Source organism: Carassius auratus, chromosome 15, assembly GCF_003368295.1.
Source record: "Carassius auratus strain Wakin chromosome 15, ASM336829v1, whole genome shotgun sequence".
Lineage (NCBI taxonomy): Eukaryota > Metazoa > Chordata > Actinopteri > Cypriniformes > Cyprinidae > Carassius > Carassius auratus.
The window spans coordinates 7879453-7901066 of record NC_039257.1 but is presented as its reverse complement, the minus strand read 5'-3'; the positions used below and the strand labels follow the sequence as shown (position 1 = coordinate 7901066).

Below are 21614 nucleotides of genomic sequence, written 5' to 3'. Positions count from 1 at the left end.
AAGTTACACATTCAGATTGTAACAAAGTATTTATTATACATCAGAGATTATAACAGTTATTAGGTTAAAGCCAGGGTTTTAATTTAATTGGCAATTTTAGCCTCAATAAATTTATGTAACTACATAAATATTTCTTATAAATGTAAGAATTTCTAAAAAAATAATTGTATTTTATATAAAAAAAAAAAAAATCAACTTAAGAGCAAAAGAGGTAGCCCAAATGAATTTATGTAACTAAATAAATTAAATAGTTTATATTTATTAATTAAAGAAAAATATATATTTGAGATATATATATATATATATATATATATATATATATATATATATATATATATATATATATATATATATATATATATAAACAAACTTTTATGATAAAAAAAAATAAAAAAAACATCAAAATTTATTATAAATATTGGCCAACACAGTTGCATATTTAGCCTAAATCAATTTACATATTTATATAAATAAATACAAAATTGTAATATTATATATCTGTATAAATTAATTACATGTTTTATATTTCCTATTAAATAAAGAAAAATATTTATTTGAGAATTTTCAATATTTACAATAACAGGATAAATCCTAAACTTGGCAAATGCAGTCAAAAATGACATATTTGTCTACCCATAATGCTTTAGGAAAGGCCCAAAGGATGTCAGACACTGTGTCACAATTTTAGGGGGAAGAAACAAATGATCAATAAATGAATAAATTATGTGGAAACAGGGTTTCTTGGCTAATACTAGGATTTTTGTTTTGTAATCAATTCAAGAATAGAGCCATGCATCATAGCTCAGCTTGAACAGTGAACGTATTTTTTTTAGACAAAATGGTACAAATAGTCATATTCACATTTAAATCACCACACTTTATTTCACAAACATTTAATAGAGCAGTAGACTATTGCTAGGCTAGCATGCATGAGTCTATTCTTAATGAAGAGACTCACTAGAAACTGACAGCTTAAATGTCACACAGTAATCTTAAAATAAATTTCTCTCTCTCTCTTCCTAACACGCAACAGTTCATGAATGACATTTCATTTAACATTGCAGCGTCTATTCAATTTTGCTACATTAATTAAAACATAATAAACATGCTGTGCAAAATGTATAATATAATCCATACAATAGTGGACAGCATTAAAAATTACAGTTCCCTATCTGTCGGTCACTACGAGTTATGTCGACCGACAAATGGGGTCTCACTTGGGAGGCCAATCATCTCTGATTTTAAGAGAAAACGCCAATGAAATTGGCAAGTGGATTAACACACCTGAGCCACTCCCCGTGCCAGCGGGTATAAATAGGGCGACAGGTGCATCCACTCATTAGATTTTTGCTTCGGAGCCGAGTGGTTGTATGAAAGCCGTTATACTCCACAAAGCCATTCATCTGCTGTGTCGGGAAGCTGTTCTGGTTGGCGGTACGGCGCAAACAGCGGTGTCCCTTTCAGCGATTCCCCTGGGCGCTTCAACTAAGAGAGCAGATTTCCTAAAAGAGCAAATCGCGGACGATTCGCGTCTTTTTCAAGACGCCGTTTCGTCCGCGTCCTTCTGGATGCGGTCGTTTCCTGTTCTCTGACAACGGCCACGTTCGCTCTCTTCCGTGTCTGGGCATTCAGCACGCTGAAGGCGCGTTCGTGGATGGTTCATGCACGCACTGCGTGCATGACCATGGCAACGCTGTGATCGCGTCTCCCCTTTCTTAAAGGGAAGGGAGCAGACCCCTCTGTCACTACCCGTTCTGGTTTCTCTGTCTCGAGCAGAGGACCGCCGGTTAGTGCTCTGGGAGATTTGAAGGTGACCGTGAGAGCTTCTCCGCCGGGCCACGCCCCACGGACCTCTTACCCCTTCCGCAGTGTTTGTCCTGTGCAGCTGCTGGGTGATTTTGCTGGGCTGTCTAATGGCAGTCCCAGCGGGTCATTCAGTTTGCCGCCGGAGATCAGATGTCGATTGCAGCATCGGGGGATGGGTTATCGACCTCTGTGGATGAAGATTCGGTGGGGCTGCCCCCCTAGGGTGTTGTCGCCACTGCCGAATTGGACCCAGAGTCGACAGCCGTGCTTGCCCGGGCAGCTGTGAGCATCAGGATGGAGGTGAATGCACCGCCAGCCCTGTGTGCTCATGGCTGTTTGATTGGTTCTCGGTGTGGAGCGCGACTCACAACCGCGTTTTACTCTGGTTCCTTTCTTCCCGGATGTGCATGGGGAAGTGATGTAGTCGTGGATGGCCCCTTTTACGGCCGGAAGCAGCTCATTTCGTTCCTCCGTCCTCACTACCCTCGATGGCGAGGCAGCTAGGGGTGTGTTGACATTCCCCAGCAGGAGAGTGCGATTGCGGTGCACTTGTGTCCGCAAAACGCCGCCACTGGGAGGGATAGTCCGCGCCCCTCACCCAAGGCCTGTAAGCTGTCGGCCGCGCTCGCTACCAAGGCTTACAGTGCTGCGGGCCAAGCTGTCTCTGCTTTGCATGCCATGGCTATCCTGCAAACCCAACAAGCCAAGGCTTTAACAAATGCACGAGGGTAGGTCCAACCCGAGGTTGATGCAGGAGCTGCGCATGGCGACTGACCTCCCCCTTCTGGGTGACGGAAGTCACAACGCAGTCCCTCGGGTAAGCGATGTCCACTCTGGTGGTCCAGTAGTGCCGTTTCAGGTTCAGCCTGGTCTGTATGAGAGACATTGACAAAGTGCATTTTCTCGATGCTCCCATGTCCCAGGTTGTCCTGTGTGGCGACGCTGTCAGGGGCTGTGCCCAGTAGTTCCTGACAGAACAACAGCAGACTGAGGCCATACAGCACATCTTGCCACGACGTGATCTTCTGGTTGCCACCATTCCGTCGCAGGCAGTGCCTCAGCCTGCTCGTCGCCGAGGGCGCCCCCCTGCGTCCTCCACACCAGCTCCGCCCCGTGCTGAGAGTTCTTCGAGGCCGGCGCGTCGAGCCCCGCGCAGGAGAGCGGCGCCCCCCGTGTCACTCCCGGCTGCAAAGTCCTCGAGGAAGTCGACTAAGCAGCCCTGACACGGGCAACTCGGAGATGCGGAGAACTGCTCTTCAGGAGATGGCGGAGAGAGCGCCACTCCCTCCCCCGGAGGAGGGCCGGGTGGAGAATCTTCTGGTTCTGTTCCGCCGCTGGTCGAACGGCCAGTGGCACCCACATTTTCATTGGAAGAGCAATTTCTCCTTCCTCCGAGTTGCAAGGCTTGTGGGTTGACAATGAGCGACGCACAGCTTCCTCATTCTCACCCACGACGCCCCCTTCGCCAGCGGCCAAGAGGTCGCGGTTCGGAGACGCAACGCCTCTCCACGCGTCTCTGGCCAGTTCCTCCGGGAACACGGGGAGTGTGGTTGCGATGACCCAGGACGCAGTGCCTTCTGGGCCTTCCGGCACGACTCCCCATCGCTGCACCACTGCGGGTATGTCGACTGTCCCTTTGGTGCCACTTGTACGGTATCTGGGAGCGTGGCTTGCGCTGCCCAACCCGTCACGCTGGCTCATCCGGACGGTTCGACTCGGCTATGCGATTCAGTTCGCCCGGCGACCCCCCCCAAGTTCAATGGCATGCTCGAGACTTCGGTGGCAGTCCAGGACGCCCCTGTCTTGCGCGAGGAGATTGCTGTCCTCCTGGCGAAGGATGCAATCGAGCCGGTCCCTCCAGCCGAGATGAGGACGGGGCTTTACTGCCCTTACTTCATCGTGCCCAAGAAAAGCGGTGGCCTTCGACCTATCCTGGTTCTGCGAGTCTTGAATCGGGCCCTACACAAGCTCCCGTTCAGGATGTTGACGCAGAAACGCGTTATCAAATGCGTCCAGCCCCAGGACTGGTTTGCAGCGATCGACCTGAAAGACGCGTACTTTCATGTCTCTATCCTCCCTCGTCACAGACCGTTCCTGCGCTTTGCTTCCGAGGGTCAGGCATGGCAGTACAAGGTCCTCCCCTTCGGGCTCTCCCTGTCCCCCCGTGTCTTCATGAAGGTCGCGGAGGGCGCCCTTGCCCCACTTTGGGAAGTGGGCATCAGGATCCTCAACTATCTCGACGACTGGCTCATTATGGCCCGGTCCCGAGAAGAGTTGTGCGATCACAGGGACTTCGTGCTTCGGCACCTCAGTCAGTTGGGGCTTCAGGTCAACCGGGAGAAGAGCAAGCTCTCCCCTGTGCAGAGAATCTCTTATCTCGGTATGGAGTTAGACTCGGTGAGTATGATGGCACGTCTCACCAGCGAGCGTGCCCACTCAGTGCTGAACTGCCTGAGTTCCTTCAGAGGCAGGATAGTGGTACCGCTGAAACACTTTCAGAGGCTCCTGGGGCATATGGCATCCGCAGCCGCAGTCACGCCGCTCGGGTTGCTTCATATGAGACCACTTCAGCACTAGTTACACTCCCGAGTCCCGAGATGGGCATGGCGCCGCGGTACACATCGTGTCACCATCACACTGATGTGTCGCCGCCTATTCAGTCCTTGGTCGGACCTTGCTTTTCTACGGGCCGGCGTGCCCTTAGAACAAGTGTCCCGGCACGTTGTTGTCACAACAGATGCCTCCAACTCGGGCTGGGGCGCGACATGCAACGGGCAGGCAGCTTCAGGGTCCTGGACAGGACCTCGACTGCTGTGGCACATCAACTGCCTGGAGTTGCTGGCAGTGCATCTAGCTTTGCGACGGTTTCGTCTGCTAGTGCTGGACAAGCACGTGTTGGTCCGCTCGGACAACACTGCGGCTGTTTCGTACATCAATCGACAGGGCGGTTTACGATAACGTCGCATGTCTCAACTCGCCCGTCATCTCCTCCTCTGGAGTCAGACGTGGCTCAAGTCGCTGCGTGCTGTCCACATCCCGGGGGAGCTCAATCGTGCAGCCAGCGTGCTCTCACGACAGCTCACTTTCCCCGGGGAATGGCGACTCCATCCCCAGACGGTCCAGCTGATCTGGAGTCGATTCGGGGAAGCCCAGGTAGACCTGTTTGCTTCCCACGAGTCCTCCCACTGCCAGCTGTACTATTCCCTGTCCCAGGCCCCCCTGGGCACAGATGCACTGGCACACAGCTGGCCTCTGGCTTTACGCAAGTATGCGTTCCCCCAGTGAGCCTGCTCGCACAGACACTGTGCAAGGTCAGGGAGGACGAGGAACAGGTCCTGTTGGTTGCGCCTTACTGGCCCACCCGGACCTGGTTTTCGGAACTCATGCTCCTCGTGACAGCCCCTCCCTGGCGCATCCCCCTGAGGAGAGACCTTCTCTCTCAGGGGCCTGGCACCATTTGGCACCCGCGCCCAGATCTCTGGAACCTCCATGTGTGGCTTCTAGACGGGACGCGGCAGACCTAAGTGATCTGCCCCCAGCGGTGGTAGACACTATCACTCAGGCTAGAGCCCCTTCTACGAGGCAGGCCTATGCTCTGAAGTGGAGTCTGTTCACGAATTGGTGTTCTTCTCACCGGGAAGACCCCCGGAGATGCCCGGTCAGAGTCGTGCTTTCTTTCCTGCAAGGTAGGCTGGAGCGTGGGCTGTCACCCTCCACCCTGAAGGTGTATGTGGCTGCCATTGCAGCACATCACGATGCAGTGGACTGCCGGTCCCTGGGGAGGCATGACCTGATCGTTAGGTTCCTGAGGGGTGCCAGAAGGTTACATCCTCCTAGGACACCCCTGATTCCCTCCTGGGACCTCTCTATTGCCCTGGCGGGACTTCAGAGGGGTCCCTTTGAGCCGCTGGATTCGGTTGAGCTGAAGTTCCTGTCTCTCAAGACAGCGCTCCTGATCGCGCTCACTTCCATCAAGAGGGTCGGGGACCTCCAAGCATTTTCGGTAAGTGAAGAGTGCCTTGTGTTCGGGCCGGCCTACTCTCACGTTGTCCTGAGACCCCGGCCTGGATACGTGCCCAAGGTTCCCACCACTCCCTTCCGAGACCAGGTGGTGAACCTGCAAGCGCTGCCCCTGGAGGAGGCAGATCCAGCCTTGTCGTTGCTGTGTCCCGTAAGAGCGCTTCGCATATACGTGGACCGCACCCAGAGCTTCAGAAGCTCTGAGCAGCTCCTGGTCTGCTTTGGAGGTCAGCAGAAGGGGAAGGCTGTCTCTAAGCAGAGGTTGGCCCACTGGATAGTGGACGCCATCGCCTTGGCTTACCATTCCCAAGGCGAGCCGTGCCCCCTGGGGGTGAGGGCCCACTCCACACGGAGTGTGGCCTCCTCCTATGCGTTGGCGCATGGCGCCTCTCTGGCAGACATTTGTCGAGCTGCGGGCTGGGCGACACCTAACACCTTTGCGAGGTTTTACAACCTCCGTGTAGAGCCAGTTTCCTCCCGTGTGTTGGGTAACAGGTAATTGGCGGGAAGGGCTGGCTGGGTGTCTCGCTTGCTGCGCCATTCCCCCTAACACGGGGATGTGAGCGCCTTCTTCTCCCAGTAGAGTTCCCCGGTTGGCGTACCCTGGTCGAGCATCCTCCAGCACCCTCGGCGTCAGACTTGGCGGAGCAGTCTGTCGCCAGGCCCAGTACTGGCGTTAGCATGCCCGGAGCCGGTCAGCCCCTGTACTGGGCTAGGTGTCCATATGGCTGGGTTCCCTACGGGTAATCCCATATGTGTATTCTTCCACGGTAAGGTTTCCCTCTTGGCAAACCCGTGTCTTCCCTTGACAGATCGCTCTGTCAGTCTCTTCTGGCAGCCGTTCCATCCCTACTCCAAGGTAGGACCTGCCTCAGAGACCCTTTCCATATGTAGTACTGCCCCCTGGGTCAGTCCATATCGGTATATCCACATGTCACCTCCCTACGGGTAGGATGTGGTCTCCGTAGCGACCTTTCCTAAAGGCTCGCTTCCCCATTGTCTTGCCAGCTGAAAGAACAAATAGGGAAGATTTGAAGCAATCTTTCACTGAAGGTTGAAATCCCTTCCATTTACTTTATGTGGGCGGAACAGCAGCATGGCCTTCTCCAGCAGCGATGTACTCACCCTTTGGCCCCTTCGGTACCAAGGTCAGTGAATTTGCGCTGGGGCTTTGGGAAGGTTACGACCTTAAGCGTAGCTTTTGTAGCACGCCAAGGCTTGTCAACAATTGCAGCGCCTCAGGGTTGTGACGAGGTTCAGGTTATGGCGTTTTCCATAGGACCCCATTTGTCGGTCGACATAACTCGTAGTGACCGACAGATAGGGAACGTCTCGGTTACGTACGTAACCCTCGTTCCCTGATGGAGGGAACGGAGACGTTATGTCCCCATGCCACAACCTTGAACCATTCGCTGTTGCCGGGACACGTTCTCGGCTCCTCAGCGTAAAACCTAATGAGTGGATGCACCTGTCGCCCTATTTATACCCGCTGGCACGGGGAGTGGCTCAGGTGTGTTAATCCACTTGCCAATTTCATTGGCGTTTTCTCTTAAAATCAGAGATGATTGGCCTCCCAAGTGAGACCCCATTTGTCGGTCGACATAACGTCTCCGTTCCCTCCATCAGGGAACGAGGGTTACGTACGTAACCGAGACGTTCCCATTCCCCAAAAATGTTGATCAGTCATTGCATATTAAAAAACAACTTGAACAGCACACCCTCACTAACTGTGTGATACTGTGTCAGTTTTTAATAAACAATAACCAAATGTGCAATAGTCCATACTCATATATATATATATGTGCCTCTTAAATAATGCAGTGTGGTCTCAAAGTGAAAGGTCTCCTGGTTCAATGTGCTATTTCTGTTCAGTACGTACTTGAGCACTCTACGATTGGTAAGACAACACCACAGCGGGTCTTCTAGACCTTCTCAGAACTGAGACTGTGTTTCTATTATTATATTGTGCTCTAATGTGACCAATACGCAGGCACCAGATGTTTCTGAGACTGAATAATACTTACAAGTCATATATCTCGCTTAGATCAGCAGTAAGGATTTCGGCTTTCTGTTTTCTCAGCTGTAGCGCACTATAAAAATCCTGAATTTTGACATTGCATCCTTCACCTTATAGCATCTCTGTAGTAAATTTGCTTAAATTAGCTGAAAATGTACTCGTCCTCTTGCAATCCATGATGTTTGTGTCTGTGGGAATAGATTTGGAGAAATTGAGAAATTTGGAGTGGTTTAAAGTTGAAATGCCTTAATTATAGGTCTGTTTCTTACAAACACACAGTTTTCACTTCACTAAATGATTGAGTGGAGTGTGTGGATTGTTGCAATGGTTTTATCAGCAGTTTGGACTCTCATTCTGACGGCACCCATTCACTGCAGAGGATCCGTTGGTGAGCAAGTGTAATGTTACATTTCCCCAAATCTGTTGTGGTGCAGAAACAATCTGATCTACATCTTGAATGCCTGAGGGTGAGTACACTTTAAATGTCCATTTTTGGGTGAACTATTCCTTTAATCAAGTCTTCAGTACTATCGGATATCTGTAAATTCCCAAATACTCCTTGCGTTTTCAAGCACAGTCAGGGTAAAATACATAAAATTCTTATTTGATTATCTTAGACTGATTAAATAAGCTTTTTGAGCTGTTCTCACATAAATTCTGGCACTATAATAGAAGCTTTATAAATTAAGATCAAATACTAAGGAACTCTCTGGAAGGAGTCCATCTGGTTCCTGTACAAAGTCCTGGTTAAAAGCAGCATCATTCTTTAGAATAAAATGAAAGTCCAGCTGGAACATCCTGTTAACAGTTTCTGTCAACAAAACCGATTTCTGTAAAATTCTATGCAGGCCTTCCAGTCTCAGGAGAAAAGGTTACGGAGTTGATATAAAAAGTGGTCCTCTTTGCTCTTGCGGATGCGACAGCGACTGCTCAAATAGTCCCAGGCCGAGCGTTTGCAGTAGTTGTAAAAATGTTCCTCAGTTTTTTTCAGGGTGCTGTTCAGGTCCATCTTGCCCTGCAGACTGACCAGGGACAGCATGATTACATTCTTGTGCTCCATGACTGAAAACAGCACATTATATAGTAGCCCCCAAAACATATTACACTTAAATGTGACACTTAAAGGTACAATTTGTAAGATATTTGCAGTAAAATATCCAAAAACCACCAGGCTAGTGTTATATATTTTGTCCACCTGATTACTAACAATATCTCTAATGTTTTTCAACTCTATGTAAATTATGAGAAAATTCTCATTCTAAACAGTGACACGGGGCAGTGCAGTCGCCTGTCGATGACGTTAGTTAGCCTTTGTAACCACCTTCACTGACGTAGAAACCACATTACAACAGTGTCGTGGACAAATGCGGAAGCAGCTTCGCGACAAACTTAAACTAGAAAGAGATGCCGATCTCGCTTGTGTTTACTCGACAGGTGAGTGGTTTTGATTCGTATCTTTACAGAAAACGTATGCTATTACAATGATCAACAAGTTTAGTATTATGGGGCCTACACGCCAAATGTGGGGCATTGCGTCTTTAGACCCGCGCGAGAACGCGTCTGATCAATAGTCTGATCGCGTCTTTGCATTGACTTTGTATGTAATCTACTCGCGCAAATCGTTGAACTCGCATTAAATCCATGATTTATCTTTCCTTCTGATTGATGGCCATCAGCGGTTGGGTAGAAGTCAACAAATCCCATCATTCCACGCTCCTTCTTAGCGTCATCAAACCACACGATTGTTATTGTTTTGGTAGTGCGCCCTCTAGTGGCAGGTCCTACAACCTGTACCTTTAAGTCATTGTGTTAGAATAAAAAAATATATATATGTATATATTTTTTTATCTTTCAAGTTGTTAAAAATGTCTGTTATAACATGTAATAACCCTGCCTGTAGAGATCAATTGAATCTACATTGCAATGACCCATAGCACTTCCACCTCATACACACCTGCTGGTAAACTGTATGAGCTGAACCTCGTTCCTGCAGCTGAGTAAAGCTTCTCTGTTCTCCAGAAGGATGGTGGCGCACATGAAGAGTTCAAAAGTGAAGTCTGTGTTTATGGCCTGGAGGTCCGTCACAGGTTCATCCTCTGGAGATCACAGACATAAATCCAAAACGTTTGAAATATATTAGTGTTTATCTTTCCCAGTTTAGAGTATAGAACGTAAGAGAACATAGGGTTAAGGTTTGTTACCCAGGCTGTATTTGCGTGCCAGTCTCTCCTGATATCGAGCCCGATCCACCTGCTGTGAGATGAGCTCCAGGTGATCACAGCTGAGAATCTCAAACAGACGCAGGGCATCGCTGTGCTCAAACTCCCGCTGGAAAGCCAGCAGAAGCCACCTGGATGGAAGACAAAGAAAAAAAGATTCATAAAATGACCGAAAGAGAAGAAAAATAAAGAAAAAGAAAAAGAAAACGGAAACCCACCTGTGACAAAAAGTGATTTTTTCCATGTTGTCTGTGACCAGATGAGAGTGTAGCTGAGGATCCAGCTCTTTCAGTAAAGCAGCTTCCAACTCTGAGAAACAGCATTTGACCAGCATTACCAATTGTATAATTATAAGTGCTAATACCAGATCTAAACGCTTTGGAAACTCACCCATTTTGCGATACAGTCCATCAGCGCAGAAGTCTTTGGAAAACTTCTCCATGTAGCAGGAGAAGCTCCAGTAGGTGTCCACTTCTGAGTGCAGTACCTCCAGAAAGCGACTGCACAAATCATTCATACCCTGAGCGTAGCTTACTTCTGCAGACACCAGAGGAACAAACTGATGATTAATAAGTTAGACAATGAACAATTTAACCACTAGATGTCGCCCTACAGCAGCAAACAAAATTCCGAACACAAACAGCCAAATAAAAGTGTTAAATAAAGATTTAATACGTCTTATTCTCAACAAGGATGCATTTATTTGCTAAAAAATACAGTATAAAGTAAAAAAATTCATATACCTGCTTACTATTTTGATTATATTTTACATTTTCATTTATTCCTGTGTTCAAAGCTGAATTTTCAGCAGCCATTACTACAGACTTCAGTGTCATGTGATCGTTCAGAAATCAGTCAGGTTCACAGTTTCTATTATTATCAATAATGAAAACTGTTGCGCTTCTTCATATTTCAGTGATCTCTTTTTCACGATTGTTTAATAATAATAATAATAATAAGGCACTATTATTCAAAACTATTATGCATTTCTTTACTATCATTGCAAACAATTTATTGTATCTTTGCTAAATGACTTCATTAATTTTACTGACCCAATATTGTATTTACAACCACGTACCTGGGTGAAAAGCAGCATATGTGATTAGGATATCTCTCAAGACAAGCAGGTTACCCAAACCTTCATTCCTGTGATGAAACACAAGTGATTAGAAACCCTTCTGCATGCAATCCTTTATTCTTCAAAATGTAATTTAATGGAAGCATTAATAGAAGCAGGTATGTACTGTATGGTTGTATCAAAGTTGCTTTTACTCTGGTAAAACACTCCAATTCAATGCATTTAAGTTAGAATTTTATATTTTAAAATGTGGCCTATTATTATCAGGAAAAGATATAGATAGAGAAAGTTAGCAAAATAGCTTAATTTTATATTAGTGTAATAAACACTTTTCTTTTAAATAAGAGAACCATTATTTTATTAAAAAAAGTTTACAATGCTTAATATGCTATGACCTATATTTTAAAATAATGTAGAAATCACCTTGAAAAGTAGTACGCACCCATATTCTTTCTAACATGACTATATATGCAATTTATGTAATTATAGCATTACTGTTTAGAAGCCAACATTTCTTTTTTATTTTTTTTAATTTTGCATGCACTTGAAGTATACTTTCAAAGTGTGCTGATTTGACTCAAAACTAGTTACTGGTTAACCACAGTATAGTTATTTACTTTGAGCTCCAAGGTTATTTGATAAATTGGTGTGGCAATGTTTGTTTTGCACTGGAAGCTCACATTAGTGATGCAAAATAATGAGGCAACTCCTTGTGGTTTATTTGAACACAAACATGAGAAAGATACTTTCTTCAGCAGAAATAAAGAATACTGAGGAACTCTGCTTTTTGACAAAAGAATCCTTTATTTCACCTACACTGTGCAAGAACATGGGTTGTACATCCAAGACAGAAATTATTTATTTAGCCATAAAGATGAATATTGAACCCGGATATAAAAACAAGGAAATGAGCAACTTGCAATTTACTATAAAGATTTGTTAATATTCAACTTTAAAAACTAGAGCCTTTTCAGAATTTTGAACTTAAGTGCTTTTTTTCCACTATTCCATGACTGGCGTTTTCTTTATTTAGCACATTAAAATGCACAAATGAAACGAGTTCTCACCGGTAGTATGGAAGATCTCGATCGGTTCGGGGAACATCTTTGTCAATGATGCGTATGGCCTCCTGAAGCTCTTCCAGGTCAAAGGTTACCCGTTCAAATAGCACCTGCACATTAAAAGTCAGCATGAAATCAACATGGATCTGACTTAACTTCTTAGGGTCTGCATTTCTTTCTTCGGTGGAACACAAAACAAGATATTTTGCCAAACAGGTTCAGTTCTCATCGACTATAATTTTTTTTTTCAAACTATGCAAGTTAATGGGAACCAAAACTGTTTTTGTTTTTTTTAACCGATATTCCACAGAAAAAAAGAAAGTCAAACAGGTTTGGAATGACATGACAGGGAGTAAATAATGACAGAACTTTCATTTTGGGCTGAACTATCCCTTTAAGCAGGTTACCTGAGCCTGCAGCTGCAGAAAGGACATCTTCTCTCTGGCCTCTTCTGACTCATACTGCTGTTTTTTCTGCTCTCTGTCCTGCCTTTGGTCGAAAAACTTCACTGCTGTCAACAGTTCAGCTAAAGTGAGAGAGAGAGAGAGAGAAAATAATATTTATTTATTATTATAATTCGTGGTTTAACATCACCACAACTTGTCAGTTACATATATACCAGAGGTTTTTAATATCAAGGCTGAACATCTTATTGCAGGTAGTAAGAGCTGATATGGGGCAACCGTTACATATTAAAAGTGTTTGTTCTGCTCAGGAATATCATTTACCATCAGTGCCATTAAGACGCAGACGAACGGCTCCAGGAAGCAGCTGTTGCCACTTCCTCTTCATGACCTGATAGCGCACCGTCATCTGCTCCAGCAGCAGGGGGCGCTCCAGAGTCGTAGAGCTACAGGGGTACATGCCAAACAGAAAACGCCATACCAGACCGCGTTCATCAGGTGACACACCACCTGAACCACACAAACAGAACACAAATCACACATATTTAGATAATATACAAAGAACACATACAAGGCTTGAAATGTGCTATTTCACAATGGACCCTTTTCACAGACTGTAACAACGTTTAGTTATTAACATCATAAATCTAGATTTTTTTTTTATATTGTTCTTCTCAAATTAAATTGCATTAGTGTTTTAAATACAATGGCTGAGGATTGTGGATTTTTTTTTCTTTTGCTATTCGAGCAAATGTGAACGTAATAATAGTTGATGTAGTTTTCGCTCACCACTACAGACGTTTACCCAACTCTGACAACTTCTTCTTCTGAGAACCCTGGAAATGTTCGAATGGCTGATGACAGTTCCTTTTTATTGACAAGTATACTATTTTTGAGAGCTGTAATTTACAGAAAGTTATAAATAATAAATAAATAATCAAAAAGAAAAAGAAAGAATGTAATGCATTACAGAAAGAGACAAATACTAATAACAAAATTTACTTAAATAAAATTTTCCTGTTTAAGTAAGCAGGGCTATTATAGTTAGCTTCAAACAATAACAAATTGTTACTTGGCAAAAAATAAACATGTAAAATACAAAAAATGTGTATTCCACTCAAAATTTCTGATTTAAATTTAGTTTAATCATATAGGCCTACTAACATGCATATTGTTTTTTATTATAATACTGAAAAAAGTTACATCACCATTTCAAGCTGTTACCTGATAACTCGCTTGCAAAGAAATGTCAATTGATTTTGTCAGTGTCCTTAAATACAATTGATTGGAAAGCCAATGCATTAGCGTTAAATGAATAAACAGTTTAAACAAATGTATTGACTGAACAAACAGCGTCATCACTGTTAAGATTCCAACATCTAATTGCATCACTTTAAAGGAATGTGTTACACCAGAGAGAACAAGTCAAACCTCAGCGTCCGCATCACATTAGCAATTCAGCATTTCACAATGAGCTGGTACAGTCGGGGCAGAGAGAGTTTGAGGGTCCACACGGAACAAAACAACCTCTAATCCCCTCCTGTATCAGCTTTATACCCTTCTTACAAAGCTGATTATGTAATTTGTTCGCTTAGCACAAATGTTCATGTCACTGAATAAGAGGAATGTGTTTTAGAGATGAGAGGCCTTCACACGCACAGCAGAAGATACACTGAAGGACTGTTGTCGAAGGTCTGTGCTGGAAAATCAGTCCAGCTCTGAATCATGTCATATGTGTTTAAACATTACTGATGTAGTCAGGTTTACATCACACTCTTCTGTTGTAAGTTTAGGAAGTGTTGCTGAATATTACGCTTCAAATGTGAGTTGATCTCATGAACGCTGATACTGTAGGTGCAGATCTGAGTTACTTTAAAGACCCACTGAATGGATTACAACAAGGCCATCAAAAAAAAAAAAAGTTCATAAATATATAAATAATAAAACAAAATTTAATCACTTCAAATAAAGAAAAGCTACACAGCTGCTAAAGTAGACTGGAGTACAAATATTTTTAGACCATTTAAATTGTACTCAAAAAACAAAGATTCTACTATTTCTTTATTTAATATTTAAATTAAAATGTATCCACCTTCAAGATGTAGATTAGTTTCTTTCCTCATCTGAACAGATTTGGAGAAATGTAGCATTGCATCATTTGCTCACAAGTACAGTAGATCCTTTGCATTGAATGGGTGCCGTCAGAATGAGAGAAAACATCACAATAATACACAAGTAATCTACACGACTCCAGTGCATCAATTAATGACTTGAGAACAAATCCATGATTAAGATGTTTTTAACTTCAAACCATTGCTTCCAGCTACGATACATAGTGAAAAGTCATCTTGTTTGAATCAGAAAAGAAATGTACACAGATCAAACACTGCAGTTTGGACACTCATTCTGACGGCACCCATTCACTGCAGAGGATCCACTGATGAGAAGCAATGCTATCTGTTTAAATCTCATCTACATCTTGAATGGCCTGAGGGTTAGCTGCTAGTACATTTTTGACCTACTGTATACAAGAGGCTCAGGGATAGTCTATTTGCTCTAATAACTGACATGGCTAATTTGCAGATATCAGAGTATAATTATTTCATAGAAAAATGAAACACACCTACTGATAAAAGATCTACTACTCCAATGTGAAACTATGACAGCCGCTTGTGAAAGTTTGCCTCTAGTCTTGTTTGACTTTAAAAGAGCATTGCATTCGACTAGAACCATGCCGTCAGTTGTCATATCTTTAGTATGACTAATCCTGTTAGCATGAATCTTATGATTGTAGTTCTACGCAGCACAGATTCTATAGCTCTCACTATTACTGAGAGGCCCTTCTTCATCTGTTTGTTGGGGAACAAATCACTGAAACAGCACTTGAAAAGAAGAGGACTTTGAGTGAGACAGTAATTTCAGACAGTCATCGAGCTGTTAATTACTTTAAATATAATAAAATTCTAAATTGATTGCTTGAGATAACAGCATTTTTGCAAATACACAAACACATTTGTTTGTTTATAATACTAGGGATTTTCATTGGCATGCGTTGTTTTTATTTTGACCTAAGTATTGAATTAGTTATTTTTTCCCCTAAACCTAACACTCACACAAGCCCTTCTGCATTTTTATTTTCATTAAGACATATTTTATTTATGTATATTAAGCCATTTATCAAAATTTGGCACAAAAAGAAACACAATGTGCACATTATATTTGACCTACAACTTAAACTGCACTGTATTTAGTCTTGTTTTCTAGCAGGCTATAAATATCTGAACATTCTTGAATCAAGATGAATTTACTGTTCAAGTGAAATTCACAAAAAAGGTGTCACGGCTTGTTTTCTGAAGAAGAAAAAAAAAGAAAAAAAAAAAAATCTAAATTTGTGTTAGTTTTTCCTTAAACAAAAACATCTGGAAATGGGGCAAGAAAAAATAATCTTGCTTAATTAAATTGATTTTGTTTGGAGATATCTTTGCTTGTTATAAGCAAAAAAAAAAACAAAAAAAAAAAAACATAAAAAAATTGATCTTGTTTTCTTTTTTTCTTTTTCAGGATGTAATATCTTAAGGCATTTTACCGTTCAAGTACATTTATTTTGATTCAAGCATGTTCTGATATTTTGCCTATAATATAAAAAAAAAGAGACAAAAACACTAGGTGAGAATTTATTTATTTATTTTTGCAGTGTGTCAGGTTAGGAGACTGGAGTTCATATTTAACAGTGATTGACTTATAGTGGCCTAACCTGTTCAAACAATATGATTAAGTAGGCTATTACCGTTTTTAAATGTATGCATCCTGAGCCTGGATTCGTCCACTCGCCCCTCTGCGTCCATCACTCCCGGCAGCGAGATGCGCGCGCAGGCAGACTCAGGTGAGCTCACAGGTGCGACGGACCGACAGATGCCGTTATTCCCCGCAGAGACGGTGCACTTCATTCCCTTAAACTTCCCACCGGGTCCATTACTGTCAAGATGGGGTTTACATTTCCCTTCTACATGTGATTCATCACAAGATTCGATCATTTTGTTTGCAAACTCTTTCTCTCAGGCATTGAAGTTGTCGCGAGGTCACGAGGCGATACAATCCTCAGGTAAAAAGTACTCGGTGGTGTCTTAGAAAGCTCATTGTAGACGTAGAGGAAAGTGTTTAGATAGTGAGCACACCCCTCCTGCCTGTCATATGACTCTCTCTCTCTCTCTCTCTCTCTCTCTCTCTCTCAGGCCCCTGGAGCTGAGACCGCTGTGGCTATAAAGGTCAACGCCTCCCTCTTGTGGTGAGACGCTTTTACACTTTCTCTCTTTAGAAATGTTTCAATTTTGTTTGTGAGAAACAAACGGGCGCTGCACAAGATCCCGGGCCCTAGCATAGGCAGGCCTAATGCCCCCCCTGAAAAAATATATTCCAGGCTTTTATGTTTTATATTTAAACCGTTACTTTCTGGCAAAATATAACATAATCCTCTCCACCAGCATTTGCTTAGAGTTGTTGTGAACTGAATATTTTTTATATTTTTTATTATTATTTTTAAGCTTTGTCTGAGCAAAACAAATTGACTGTGGACTTTTTATTTTATTTATTAATTTCTTTTTTAGTCAGCTGTTTGGACTCTCATTCTATGGCACCCGTTTACTACAGAGATTTATTGGTGGGTAAGCGATGTAACGCTTAATTTTCTCCAAATCTGTTCCAGTGAAGAAATCTCTTCTACATCTGGATGACCACAGTGAGCACATTTTCATTTTTGTTTACACTATTCTTTTAAATATGCATTAAATTAAATACACCTAGTATATCACATCTTTTTTTTAGTTTAACCACAACTAAATGTGTAATCACACTGTGTTAGATGAGGTTAACAAGGACTTTAATAATAATATTTATAAAATAATATATATAATACAATAATAGAATTAGAATATAAAATATTCATCATCATCCTACAGCTGGTAAAATACTGTGACATAAAACTGAAGAAACTTCTCTATTTCCATTTCCATTGATTTTAATATTCACATATAACTCTCAGTGATCAGGTTATGCAGTTAACGCCTACTGAATGTCAGCTAATGTTTTTTCCCAAAGACACTGATAGATTCTTATTGAAGTTTAACAAATCTGTTGGGGACTAAACCGCAACTGACTGGTTTCAGCAGCTATGGCATGTGCTGTATGACCACATGGGTTTCAGTATAAATATCAAACCTCACATGAAGGGGGTACACGAGTGCATTTTATGTTAAAAACAAAAAACACACACACAAAAAAACATTTCCCCTGGTACAACTTAACAGAACAAATGTTCCTGTGAAATGAATATAGCGACGGCTCGTCATGTAAAGCCCCGGGTACAGCACCGTGTGGGAGCAGTAATGCACACACAATGATTCAGATCTTTCACAGTTATTAAACTGAAAAACTGAAGGGTGTTTTGAATATGATTCGAAGATATATTAAGGGTTTCATCTTCCTTGTGCATTCTCCACTAAAGCATTGTGCTGTAATTCAGCTGTCTTTATGCACTAGATTATTTTTATTCAGATATATATGTCTATATTACCGTTTTACTACCCCCCCAAAAAAAAGTTATATATATGTATATATGTATATATGTGTGTGTATATATATATATATATATATATATATATATATATATATATATATATATATATATATATATACGTATATATATATATATATATATATATATATATATATATATATATATATATATATAACTTTTTTTGGGGGGGGGGGGGGGTAGTAAAACGGTAATATTGTCTTCATTGTCACATAATCCTTCAGGAATGTGTGGTCTTTTTTTGTTGTTGATAATTTTTAAATGTAACATTTTGAATTAATTTCTATATATTTGTTTTGCCCCTTACTAATTTTTATTATTAAACTATTTCAGATTTGAGCTTATATTTTATTAAAACATTTTCTCAATATTTTGTCCATTTAAGCACTTTGGATCACCATTGTTTTTGTTTTTTATCAAATGTGATATATAAATAAACTTGTCTTTCATAGAAAAAAAAAACAGAAGGGGTTACATTTAATGAGGAGAAAAAAGTGCAACCGACGTCATAAATATAAATACAACAAATTTAGACAATAAAACAATTAAAACAAGAAAAAGGAAAAACAAGTATACACTGGATTCACTCTCCACTTCACCTGAAAAAAAAAAGAAAAAATAGAACTAAGAAACAACTAGAGAAACTTTAGAAATTACCTAAATTATAATTTGTACCGAAACACAAAAGTTCCAATGTCCTGATAGAAACTGATGCAACATTATCCTTACCTGTCTTATTGAAGGTACTCAGTGGGCTGCCTTCAGTCACATTTTCAGTCCTCAAATGTACAAAAAGTCGAGTCCCAGTCCCATAGTATTGCTCATGTGTGCCATTAATTCTGCACAAGTAATTACAGTAGAATCTGCCAGTGTCGTTGAACTCTAGGGACGTCAGAGTAAAGCTCTGGCGCCAGTGGCTTTCTTTTTTGTCTTCAGAATGTCTCCCGCTAAACTGAGTGAGTTTGTTGATGCTGACATATTTCCCATGTCTGTTCTTGATGTACCAGTTTACTAAACACCTAGCCTCCTGGATGTCTCCTTGCGTCTGGCAGTGAATGGTGATGTTTTCTCCGGGTGTCCTGTAAACCTCACCTGGCCACTGCTTTACCCAGTTTTGAGTGTGAGACTTCCCTGCAACAAAGAACATAGAATTTATGCTGCCCAGGGATAAATATATTTAAGTCAATTAATCTTGTTAAGCAACGATTCAGCAATCATTTGAGCTCATATTAGTGCTGATAATGCACGCTTTGTCATCTTGAAACAAGATCGTTTAACACATCAGAGTTCATGCATTAATGCTGACATGTGACAAATCACATCATTTTTTACTTAAAATGCACTTACAGTATGGAAACAAGTGCATACTGTTTATAATTTAAATTTTGTCAAAAATATATAAATAAATATACATTTTTGAACCACAGTAAATAACAAACGGTATAAATTGTTATTAATATATATATATATATATATATTGAAATTAACATAAAAGTGTCCCATATAATAAACACACAAAATAACACTTATAAGAATAGGAAAACTGAAACATCATATAATTTTGAGAAATATAATGGAGAAAAGTATGCATTTTGTCCCGTGGCTTAGGCTTTTAGCTGGTATGATAAAATATGATAAAAATAGAAACACAAGACTGGAAATGAGAGTAAATGTGTTATAGAAACACCAGACTGGAAATTAGAGTAAATGTGTTACCTGAGGAGTAAAAAGCAAAGAAGACCGCAGCAAATACGACATCATGGAATAGCATATCTCTGTCTATAAATGTAAAAAAAACAATGATCTTTTACATGAGTGAGGGATCAAATGCCATTTTCTGTTGCTTATTAGATACAGCATCATTTAACTCCCAGTTTTTCAAAAAAACTTGTCTATTTAATGTGATGAACATTTCCCCAGAAATGCTGAAATGCTACTTGCCAGTCCTGTATTGTTATTTTGGGTGGGTACGATCACTATCCAGTTTTATTTATCATTTAGATTGGTCTCGCCTGACTTACCTCAGAGCTGCTCAGAGATCAGCGGCTTCCTGCAGTATTGTAGTTCCTATCAAAACCTGAAACTATTTACATGTCAGACAGCGAGAGTTTTTTCACACATCTGTTATGGTCTCACTTCCTGTGCCGTACATATTCAGAAAGGATGAAGGCCTCACCTGGAACTTACAGACATTCTTTTTCATGCAAAGTCTGTGGTGGCCAAAGGTTAAACCTTTGCATATATTTGCATGCAGATATAATAATAATCATTTTAAAGATATAGACTTTTTCGTATTTCTATGCAACAGGTTGTTCGGTGGTAACAGGAAATCTGTGATGTGACAATGACATGCCTGTGTCACATGAAAGCACTGTACAGCTAAACTGCATTGTCTGATGATTCTGATGTGATTTTTTTTTCTTTTTCGTCTTATTTGTCAGTAGATTAACAATAGCCAGAGCACTACTGTATTTTGTTTTTGTTATCAGTTCATCATTATCATTTCAGGTTTAGGATGCTTAGAATTAGGAACAATGGGTGATACCTTTCCCATTCCAACAGTTTAATTGGATGCTATGAATTATGCTGTTTTTTTTCTTGCTGAATCCAACCATTGGCTCAGAAATATATAATAATATCCTCTTTTTTGTTTCACAGATGAAAGCAAGTAATGCATCTTTGGACCGACATCAGTAAATCATGACATGATTCCAGGTAAACCATCCCTTTAAAGCAGGGGTCACCAGACTCGGGCCTGGAGGGTCACTGTCCTGCAGAGTTTTGCTCCAACCATGATAAACACACCTGAACCAGCTAATCAAGGTCTTACTAGGTATACATGAAACTTCCAGGCAGATGTGTTGGAGCTAAACTCTGCAGGAGATCCTTGTTTTAGAGTTTAAAATCCACTTTGTTAAATTTAGTATGGAAATATGTGAAAAGACGTGCGTATTGAAACCTTTTGATTGATTTAAAATATGGTTAGGGCTTTATTAAAAGGACTTGTTTGTACAGTCGGTCACTAGATGGCGCCAATTAATTTATTTTCATATTAGTTTATCGTTTGACGTAGGAAGTCCCTTCTGCTTTTAATGTCTTTTGAAAATAACTGTTGGTTATCAATATGATTTCTTTCCACAGTAAAAAAAAAAAAAAAAAAAAAAAAAAAAAAAAAACACTTTAATTTGAGATTTGATTTGGATTTTGAGATTATACCATGATCAAATACATTTATTTTACTGAAATTAATTTAGAGTTTATTTTTGATTGAATGTTATTTTAATTTAGTTTATTAATAACTGAGTACATATTTAATATTTAAATTGCCTGAATATATGGTGTGCTCTAAAAAACTATTATTTTACTCGTGCACACTCCAGTAACACTAAACACACCCTTGCCCTAACATCACACTGAAT

General features: G+C 41.4%; 1 protein-coding gene and 1 long non-coding RNA gene across 3 annotated transcripts; one reads left to right on the top strand and one right to left on the bottom strand.

Annotated features, from left to right (window-relative positions):
* Positions 1-7487: 7487 nt before the first annotated feature.
* LOC113114923 (TBC1 domain family member 15) lies at positions 7488-16810 on the bottom strand. 2 transcript variants are annotated; one of them, XM_026282034.1, is made up of 10 exons: positions 16393-16810; positions 12930-13115; positions 12609-12727; positions 12208-12311; positions 11141-11208; positions 10453-10599; positions 10281-10371; positions 10045-10193; positions 9798-9939; positions 7488-8865 (listed from the first exon to the last, which is right to left on the bottom strand). In XM_026282034.1, exons 1-10 carry the CDS (start codon positions 16637-16639, stop codon positions 8703-8705), a joined length of 1416 nt encoding a protein of 471 aa, XP_026137819.1. In that variant the 5' UTR covers positions 16640-16810; the 3' UTR covers positions 7488-8702. The 2 variants fall into 2 exon arrangements, with proteins under 2 accessions (XP_026137819.1, XP_026137820.1); XM_026282035.1 differs by lacking the exon at positions 16393-16810 and adding an exon at positions 13395-13514.
* LOC113114925 (uncharacterized) lies at positions 16583-21341 on the top strand. The gene is made up of 4 exons (XR_003293809.1): positions 16583-16707; positions 16838-16890; positions 17210-17340; positions 20854-21341. It is a non-coding gene; the product is annotated as an uncharacterized LOC113114925 (long non-coding RNA).
* Positions 21342-21614: the final 273 nt, after the last annotated feature.

Coding starts and splice junctions, on each gene's coding strand:
- LOC113114923 (XM_026282034.1), bottom strand. CDS start 16,639: ATGATCGAATCTTGTGATGAATCACATGTAGAAGGGAAATGTAAACCC. Junction 12,312..12,608: donor TTCTGCAGCTGCAGGCTCAG/GTAACCTGCTTA, acceptor TTTAATGTGCAG/GTGCTATTTGAACGGGTAAC. Junction 10,600..11,140: donor ATATGCTGCTTTTCACCCAG/GTACGTGGTTGT, acceptor TGGTGTCTGCAG/AAGTAAGCTACGCTCAGGGT.